The 10,676-nt window shown below is 28.3% G+C and overlaps 1 protein-coding gene across 1 annotated transcript; it reads right to left on the bottom strand.

Annotated features, from left to right (window-relative positions):
- Window positions 1-6,481: 6,481 nt before the first annotated feature.
- LOC101499618 (uncharacterized) lies at window positions 6,482-10,670 on the bottom strand. The gene is made up of 10 exons (XM_004487419.3): window positions 10,564-10,670; window positions 10,401-10,472; window positions 10,212-10,304; window positions 9,088-9,169; window positions 8,889-8,945; window positions 8,344-8,408; window positions 8,150-8,245; window positions 7,907-7,993; window positions 7,732-7,812; window positions 6,482-7,633 (listed from the first exon to the last, which is right to left on the bottom strand). The coding sequence occupies exons 1-10, from the start codon at window positions 10,660-10,662 to the stop codon at window positions 6,932-6,934; spliced, it is 1,434 nt and encodes a 477-aa protein (XP_004487476.1). The 5' UTR covers window positions 10,663-10,670; the 3' UTR covers window positions 6,482-6,931.
- Window positions 10,671-10,676: the final 6 nt, after the last annotated feature.

Here is a 10,676-nt window from a genome sequence, read left to right as displayed (position 1 = left end):
TCAAAATCTTTGTGTTGTCAAGTATAGTCTTAACTTGAAAGTATACCATCGATTAAGACGATAGAAGAATATTTTATTTGAAATTTCAAGATAACTGTTTTCTACATTATAAATTTATAATCTTGAATGTAATTCTCCCAAAATACTTACAGATTTATAGATAAATTCATTTTTAGTAAAGATACTATGTATATCATAAATTATATATCAATATATTATAACTATCCATCCTATTCATTTTTGTCGTTTGATAAAAAAAAGTTATTTTAAAATTAAAGTGCCTCTTTTTTAATAATAATAATTGCATGCAACAACTCATTTAAGATAACATGTGTAAAGTGTAAACTGTTTTTATAATAATCCGCTTTCGTTTTTTTATTAGTTTTGAAAAGTTAAAATTATAGAACGTAATTCAAAGCTAATTATAGAACTTAATTCATGTACATTTGATTTCAATTTTGAAAAGTTAAAATTAATTTTAGTGGTGTATAATTGATTTTTGACATAGTTGTTCTCGATTAGAATTAATTTTATTTCTATAATTTACGTAGCTTTTGTTGATATAATTAATTTGTCATATGTAAATCATCGTTCAAATTATATATACATAAATATATGAAAACATAAATTATTTGAATTTTAAATAACTTTTAACTAAAATATATTCTTTCCAAAAATAATTCTTTGTCACCCCAAAACAAAATAGACATTTCAAATATTGTTATTTCTTTTAATTTAAACTTATGTTTTTTCTCAAAGCTTTAATTTAAAAAATAAGATATACTTATATTTCCTTTATACCCTTACAAATTCAGAATTTATGTATTAAATGAGTTTAACATTGAAAATAGACACTATGTAATTTAATTGGCACAAATAATACTGTAAAAGATAATGAACCGAGTGTTATTAATTTCTTTCATTATGAATGGGTTTTATATTCTCCACCTTTCATATAAACTTTGTAGAAATAGATTAAGAAATCGCTGATGATAAGACTAGTGTGTATGTCCTCATGTTCTGAGATAAGCAATTTGACCAATCCCAACCACTTTTATTTCTTTGATTAAGACATTCAAAGGGCAATTTATTTAAGAGAAATGCTATTAAAATTTTATTAAAAATATATTCAAAATTGTATATTCATTTTTTAAAAAATTTTAATTTTTTTTCTAATGCAAATTTTTTAATTTTTAATTTTTTAACAAGTGTCCTAACATGACCATTTATTTAATACTACTAACTTAATTTTCTATTAAAGAACAGCACTATAACGACACATTATCTAAGACATTATTTTTATTACTTGAAATTCATATGAGTTCACCAACCAATAATTTAGTGGGAAGTCAATTTCACCAACCAATAAAAGGGATATAGTGTTTTGAAAGGTGTGTTAAATATTCTATTTGTCCTAAAATAATTGTGACATTTTATTATTATATACAAATTAAAAAAAAAAATGATAAGTAAAAGAGAGAGAAGAAGAATTTTATCAAGCTATCCTTATAAATCATTCATTGATTTTAATTATCATAAATACAAAATGAATAGATAATAAATTTAGAGTGATATATATAATATTAATTAAAGGGTAGAATTTGTAATAAAAAAAATTAAAATTGCATTAGAAACCAAAAACAACAATTATTTTGAGACAAATTTTTCTTACATATGCGACAAATATTATAGGAGGAAGGGAATAGTGTGTTGTCAAACTACAAGTACAACTAATTGCATATGTTTATATATAGTAGTCAATTATACTTAATTTTCTCAATATAATAAAAAAACTAATTATATTTTTTAAACAACTCCTTTTTATGTTATTTTGTATGAAAGTTTATTACGTTGAACAATTTTTTGATAATAACAATAATATTATTGCTTAATTGTAGTTTAGTCTTTTTATTTTTATCAATTTATAAAATCGACTCTTCAATTTTAAAATATGACAGTTTTTGTTTTTTATTTTAATTTTTTAACTAAAAAATGGTAATATGAGATACTTTAAATAATATAGCAGATAATAAAATATTGTAGAATAATTAACATCTATAAAATCACAATAAAACCCTTTAAAAACTTAACTTTCAACTTCATTTTTTTTTTACTTTTGTAATTTAAACAATGACATATGAATAATTAATGTATTTAGACGATTCTATATCATAAAATTATATGTCAAATCATTTAAATTATGTCAAATCGTCATTCTTTAGTTTAAAAATTTGAGAGAAACCAAAACTGTCAACTTTTAAAATACGATGATCGATTTCATAAGTTGGTAAGAATAGAAAAATCAAAATTACAATTAAATATAATATTAATAGAGTCAAATTAGTTAAATTTTAATTATATTTTAACTAATAAATTATGATTATTTTTACTTATATATAACATTAGAAAGAGTATAATTAAATGTGTTTTGTTATATTAAAAATAATTTTCTGGTTGAGAAGTGGTCCCATGGATTCATGGTGGGTTCCAAGATTGATAATAGAGTGAAATTAGGGCTCTTCACAAAATGTCAAATGTGTAGTTGTTGTGGTTATGAAGTGATAGATTCTTCGCTCACTTTAATATTTTTCAGATCGGTTAATTTAAATGTTTTGTTTTTTGTTTTGGTTAACAAACCTGTTAACCGGGGAGTTTTTAGATAATAGGAGGTGGAAAAAGAAAAGGTAGTTACGAAATATCCTACAAAGTTTATGATACGTAGTTGTTTGGGCATGGAGCTAAACATTAAAACGAAAAGTTTGTAGGCGTTGTTTTACATACACAAAATTTATTTATATTTTTAATATTATTATTTAATAAATAAACAACTATTCGAATAGATCATTCTATAGAAAAATTACTAAAGGGTATTACTAATAGGGGTGGGAATAGGCCAGGCCAGGCTTTGCAAGGCCTGAGCCTGGCCTACGACTAATTTTTTAGGCCTAAGCCTGGCCTACGGCCTATCATAGGCTTTTTTTTCGGCCTGGTCTGGCCTTTTTAAAAGCCTGGCCTGGCCTGGAAGCCTATTTAAAAGCCTTATTCATATTAAAATATTTAAATGCTCTTCACATACCAATATCAATGTACATATCTATATATATTAAACAAAAAATAATTTTTCTAACAAAATAATTTTTAAAAAATCTGAAACAAACATCCTTTAAACCCTAAAACATAATTCTTGGTTTCAAAGAATATATTTTTTTTTGAAACAAATGTACCAATTATTACCTCTCAAACAAATATGGAAGGACTACTGAGTTATTGACTAATTGAATGACTACCGAATATGGATCGACTACCAAATATGGAATGGCTATCGAATATGGAATGACTACTGAGTGATTGTTTAATTGATAAAATTTAAAATAGGAAATAATATTATTAATATAATAATAAAAAATAACATTAATAAATAATTAAATATATATAGGCCGGCCTGTCAGGCCTAATAGGCTTCTTTATAAGCCTGAGCCTGACCTATTTAAATAAATAGACTTTAAAAATAGCCTGAGCCTGATCTTTTTATTAAATAGGGCAGGCCAGGCCAGGCCATAAGTAGACCAGGCCATAGGCCCCTGTCGGACGGCCTAGCCTATTCCCACCCCTAATTACTAACAAGTGAATTACATCTTTTTGTTTTATTGATATTTCTTTTTTAACGGTGGTGTTCGCATATCACAAAGAAAAGACATGTATATAAATATACAAGTATTGGTGTCTATTAGACATTTTCTTTTTTTCCTTCTTTAATGGAAGTGACTAATAAGTAGAGTCCTTAATAATTTTTTTTGTAAAAAATTTTCGAAGGAGAAAAGTTTAATTAATCAAAATGACATTAATAACTGTTTTATAAAAATATTTCTTTGAAGTGATTTAAATTCAACATGATTAAACTTACTCCCTCTAAAATAAAATACAAATAAAAGTGATACTTTAAAAATAGATATAATTAAATTAAATTTTTAATAAGTTATACTATTTTTCAACTATCATATGTAAGCATCAGTGTTTTCCGGTCTTAAGGTTGATCGAATTTGAAGTTTGAACGCTGAGAATTTTATATAGCAGTATGATTATCTCATTTTGACTGTGTTGCATATGACATCAAAGTTTGAATGATGACAATTTCAAGTGATACTCCCTACCCCCTGCGATCTTATTTATATAATAAAAATTTATGTTTCACACCTAATAAAAAATTAGTTATTATTATTTTTGATATAATAATTATCACATTAAATTTACATTGAAATTATGCAATTATGTTACTCCATCCCTTCCATAGTAACCAATTGTAAAAATTAACATGTCTCAAATTAACTGATTTATTTTCAATTTATAATATAAAATTAATTATTTTTTTCTTCTAATAGTAGTTTCTAATTTAAACTGTATGCATCAATTTCAATTTAATATTTTAAATTTTATATTAATGATAATTGTAAATACATCAATACTTGATAAATATTCACTCATTTCCAAAATAATTGATTTATTTATATAAAAAAATTCTAAAATAATTGATCATTTAAATGTTCAGTACTTTTTTTTTTCTTTTTTTTATTGTACTCTGATTAACATTATTTATATCATTTCCAATGCAATCACTTTTACTATTTATTTATGACATTAATATTACACCAATACTAATTAAGATAATTTCTCTTTTATATATATATTTTTCTAATATATATAAAATACTCAAATAACTCAATTATTTTAAGATAAAGAAGATATGTTTTTTATTAAAAAAATTATTTTCTCTTTTATTTATGCTCTTCTCTTAATTAGTATAAAATAATCGATTGAGTCACTTGTTATAGATGAAGTAGAAAATACGAAAATTAATAAGAAGTATTTTTGGAACAATAATACCAGAGTTGAATTATGATTTTACTTATAAATAAGGCTAAAGAGAGTACATACTAAAAATTTAAAATTATAATTATTTATCAATTGTGTAAATATTTTTAAACTAGGTTATTATAGATAATTTCGACTGTTGATGATAAAATTAATAAATATTCAAATAAAATTATAAATATAAGTCAATATAAATACTTGGTAAATTCTAAGGCAAATCATTTTGATAAGTGGTCCAAGTGCATATTGATATTTAAACACCATTTAAAACTTCAACAACAATCAACTATCTTATGAAAAATAAAAACAATGAAAAAGAAATGTGTCCCTTAAAATTGAACAAGTTAAACTAGCACCAATCAAATTATTGTCTCAACTGTAAGTAAGGGTGATCAAAAAACCAAAAAAAATTGAGCTGCACTAGAAACTAAATCAAATTGAACTATTTCTAAACCAACCCAAATCATAAAATTTGGAACCAAACTGTATTTATAAAAATAGTTTGTTAACCAAACCGGTTTTGAAAAATTAAAATCGAATTGGATCAAACACAATCTAAAATCACAAATATGAGAATTAAACTGAAGAACCACAAAGCCATTGTCGCCGCCGCCGACCACTGTTGCAAATAACAACAGCATTCCTCTCTTCTCATCTGGCTTCTTTCGCAAATAACTTTGTCGTTCCCATCTTTGACATTGTTCTTCACGGTAAGAAACGAGTGTTGTTGTAGTCTTTCGTCTTGTCTCGACTTCCTTAATTTGGTTTTCTATGCATTTTATATCTGGATTTTCTAGGTATTTGCTCAATGGATTTTCTGCATTTTTCATAACATTGAACTATTGTGTTATGTGACTTTCCTAATTGAATATTTAATGGTGTGCAATGCTTACTGATTTTCATTGTTTACAATTCCTGGAATATATGGTGTTGGTATAGAATTTCAATTTAATTTCAGATAAGTGGCATTATAATATGTTTTTAGCTGTTGTTTTCGTTTTGTACATGGGTTGGAATAAATCATGCTATTGTTTATATATTTTGCTTATAAGTGCAAGAATAGAGGCTGACATTAAAGAATCTAAATCAAATGTACTTCATATTAAGTTTTGCATCCTTTTTTAATCCAATTATTTCCCCCTCACAGGGTAGTTATTTGCTCATGTTTGTAGCAATGATAGCTGTCATTGCATTTCAAGATATGGTGTAACTATTTACACCATTGTAATGTTTTGAAAAGAATTATATTATGCAAACTATCCCTATGGGAAAATTCAATCATACAGAATATTTAGAAATTCTCTTTCATTTAGAAAAATAGTTTGGTTTAATTTGATATAGAAACAATTTAGTTCAATCCATATTGTAACAATTCAGTTCAATTCGATCAAATACAGTTAAATTAAATTTGGTTCAGTTCGGACTACCGAACCGATTTACTGGTTTATAAGTACAAAGAGTCTTAAACTTCTAGTTTTAGAGAGTTCATTATTACCTGTTTTGGATGATTTTTAAACACTGATTAACAGTGAACTATATATTGTGTTTGTCCACCAAAACACTAGCCTAAAAACTTTAAAATACCAAACTATCTTTTAATATACATTATACATAGATGTCCAAGACGTAATTGCATTAGCTAGTGGTTCACATTTATATTATTACATTTGGACGAAGATTACAATTATACAGTTTTAGTTCACGGTAAGTAGGAAGAGTAACAAGAAAATTTAAACTCCTTTTGGATAGTAACAACAACTTCTAGTTGCATCTCACTAGCGATGCAAAAAGGGGAGAGGGGCATGAAACATGGTGAAAAAATTTATTAGAAGTAACTGATTGCAAACAACTCATTAAATAATGGAAAGGGCAGGAAATATGTTATTTGAATCCAAAGAGACCATCATCACCTGAATCTGATGTGCAGAGCATAGCAAAAATAGCCAGGAACTGAAGCAGAAAATAACTGGGCTCACCCTGAATAATGAGAAAATTGGTAGCTGAGTCAAAGAATCAAAATTTGTAGGTTTAAAGAAAATTAGTATGTTTCAACATCTTATCACTAATCGTCCCATGTCGATGGCCCTCCCATTCCGATTTCTGTTACTGGAGATGATAGAGACTCCGTGTTACGCATTTTCGCACTTTTATGCTTAACAGATGAGGTCACTTTGCTGTCCGCCAATTTCAAATCCTTAGGCACTAGGTCCTGTAATTTCATTTCACCACCATGATTCTGATTTTCTGCACCCTTCATGTTAAAAAACTCCACAAATGAAGTTTCTGCATCATCAATGATATCAAATTCACTTTGTTCCTCGTTCTTCTGATTCTTCTTCGTTTTCTTCTCAGTCCTATTAACATTCTCTTCAAGAGACAAAGCCTTGTGCGAGGGCTTGTCATCCTTTCTTAGTTTTTTCTTAGTTGATTTATTATTCGCGTCAGGATCAACAGTTTCTGTAAGTTTGTCTTTCTTCCTATCTTCATTGTCCTTCTTGACTTCCTTCTCGGATACATCAACAGTTTTCTTTCTCTTTTTACCAGACTTTCTTTCGTCGGAAGTTTCAAAAGTATCACCCTCATTTTGACCTATCGGATGAAATTTTGCACTCTTTTTCTCGTTGGTGCTATCTCTCAAATCTTGACCAGCATGATCTAATGAAAAATCATTAACATCATCAACCATGTGACCTCGCTTAGTCTTGGTATCTTTGTCTATTGGTTTGGCATTGAATACTTGTAGCGTTGGCAGTGCTTTCTTAATCTGTAACATTATACCCATATGGTAGTTTAAGCATGTAATTTAAAAATCACATATAAATTAACATTATTAATCGGGAAAAAAAAAAAATAGCGAATTACCTTTCCTAAAACTTTCTCAACTGTAGCAACATGATTTCCTTGTAAATTTAGATTTCTCAGTTTTGTGAGTGATTTGAGCACCTAATGTTGCAATACAAGATGAAAGTACATGGTTAAGTGTTCTAGATTAGACGACTATGAAATGTTGGAAGAATTCCAGATAAGCATGACAAACCTTTAGTTCTGACCATCTAGTGATCTCATTATTCCCCAAATCTAAATTCCGAAGCTTTGAATTGTGCGTTAATTCATCTGGGAGAGACTGAAATCCAAAAGTTAGCTCTGTAGTGTAAACAAAATAAAGCAAAAACTTCTAAAGAAAAAAAGTCACAATGTAAATATGATATGAATGCACTGCATTGAACATTCCAAAAATATGTAGAATCAAAAAGAAAAAGTCATGGATTTAAAAGTACACCTGAATCTCATTGTGAGCAAGACGAAGCTCGGTCAATTCAACACAAGACTTGAGGGAACTGTCGATACCTTGAAGCTGACAATGAGAAAGGGAGAGCTGCAAACAGAAGATGTATTATGAGAAATAGAAATACAATACTGAAATGAAATAACTATTGAGCACTAAAGGAGCTCAACAGCTCGGGCACCCTTTACCTTTGTGATGGATTTCACATTCTTCAGAGCATCACCAATTTTACGAATAGGATTTTTGGATAGAACTACAGAAATTAAAGATTATTCAAGCTGGAACCATCAGTGAGATATTATTTGGTCAAAATAGATCACATTTATAACATACAGAGTGCACGTGTGTGTTGCATGTATAAAAAAATATTAACAACTATGTATTGATAAACCTCCTCTTCTTATGAAAACCCTTGGGAATTAGGTTCTATCCAGAAACTTTGAAATCAATTTTCAGAACTCAAGTTTCATGTAATCTTGTTATACTCTATTTAAACTTCCAGCTTTCAAACTGTCCTGTTTTCAACTAATATTTGCTTCAAGAAGTGCACCATTCTTATAGAAGGATAAAAACTAAGGAGCAACCAAAACTCAAATATATTATAATGAAAGCACAACATCAAAGCCATATCAGTCGCCAAAGTATATAAAAGATGGAACATAACAAAATCTTATCCTACTAGGGCATAAAATTTTACGACTTTTAAGAAAATAAAAAACACAACTAGTCATACCAAGAGTATTCAATTCTTTCATCTGATCAAGTTTGCAAATGGAGTTAATCTCATTATCTGCCAAAAACAAAAGTATATGTGAGGGTAAAATATGGAAAAGCAAAAATATTTAAGATTCAATACTAATATTCTTCACATTGTTCTTAGTTTAACCTTCAAAAAAGACGAGGTTAGCATGTTATCAAGTAAGAAGTCTCACCATTCAGAATGAGCGCACGGAGGGTAACAAGTGACTCAATCTGATCCATAGATTTAAGTTTATTTTTTCCTGCATTTAGTACCTGGTTCACATATTCATATAAAAGTGACTCCTACATTCTGAAGTAACTTGATGAATTTTATTTTAAGTACTAAGCATAAGTAGATCAATTGACATGAAATAAGTTCAGCTCATTATTCTGGACAAATGAAGATCCCCTTTTCATAAAAGAACTCGAAAAAATGTCACTCTTAGTACACGGTTTACAACAGTATTCAGACTCTAAACATAATATGTTTTACTAAACATTTTGTATGACCGGTGAAATGAAAGGTTTCATCTTCCTAAGAAATATAATTTCAAAAACTAGAATCTTGAGCACTTGGATATACCTCCATGTATTTACAATACAAGATATTCATAACATGTATATTAACAAGATATACATTAAGTATACCGAAATGCTACCACTGGCAAAATGAAACAGCATATTCCTAACAAATTAAACAATCCACTCAGTGATCAAGATAAATAATATAAACCATTTGAAACTCCAGCATAATAAGTTTCATGAGCGGAACTACAATCACATCAATCTCAAGATGAGAAAACCCTCCATGACGGTACAACCTTATACATACAACTTTGGGTTTCCGCTATACATTAGAACAACCTAGTGCTAGAGATGGCAAGGAATCCGAAACGTAGGACTCTAGAAAGAAAAACAAATGTTCCCTTTTCCCATAAATATTCCAGTCATTGAAGGAAAAGAAATATGCAAAACAGTTCACACATTTAAAACACCATCAAGAACACAACAAAAGCTACCAACAACAAATACACCTGATTTTTCAAATAGTGGCTATACAATAACGAAATTTGAACAAATTGTAATTGTTCTGCAATACGCTATTTAGTACCTAGTATTGCCAAATGACAGCTCTTGCGTCGCTATAGCTTAGTAGTGTAGCAAAATTTAAACAGACCACTATTTTCTGCAATTTGTGATTGACAATACTGAAACACACCCTTCTAAGCTACACATACATAATTACATTCGATAACGTTTAACATATAAATTTAAATATTAAAAACTGATATTGACAAAGCAGCTAGCTACTTACAGTGAGCTTAGTAAGCCCTTGAATTCCTTCTAAGCTTTCTAATTTGTTTTCCACAACTGATAGCCATTTCAAATTAACACATGCCCTCAATCCCTGTTGTAGCATATATATATATATATAGAATCCAATTAAATATGCTTATACATTTTTATTAATTAAAAAAAAAAAAAAAACTAAGAAATAAAGTACCTCAAGTGTAATGAGATTGTTGAACTTGAGGTCAAGCTTTTCCAAGTTATTGAAGCTGGCCAAGCATGATACCTGAGTAATTTACAGAGTTAAAATAAGCGTATTTTTTAGGGTTGTAAATTGAAAGGTTATAGAAAACAAAAGGGGGTGAATGGAAGCTCACATCGGAAAGAGCTTTGTGAGTGAGTTGAAGACTGGAAATTGAACTTGGATCGGCGGCATTGTTGTCTTTCAGTACCTGCTCGGAGTTCAAACGAGTCATTGCTTTCTCTTTCC

The sequence above is a fragment of the Cicer arietinum genome, chromosome 1 (assembly GCF_000331145.2).
Source record: "Cicer arietinum cultivar CDC Frontier isolate Library 1 chromosome 1, Cicar.CDCFrontier_v2.0, whole genome shotgun sequence".
NCBI lineage: Eukaryota > Viridiplantae > Streptophyta > Magnoliopsida > Fabales > Fabaceae > Cicer > Cicer arietinum.
Note: the sequence above shows the minus strand (reverse complement) of the source record. Positions and strands in the feature narration are given on the sequence as shown.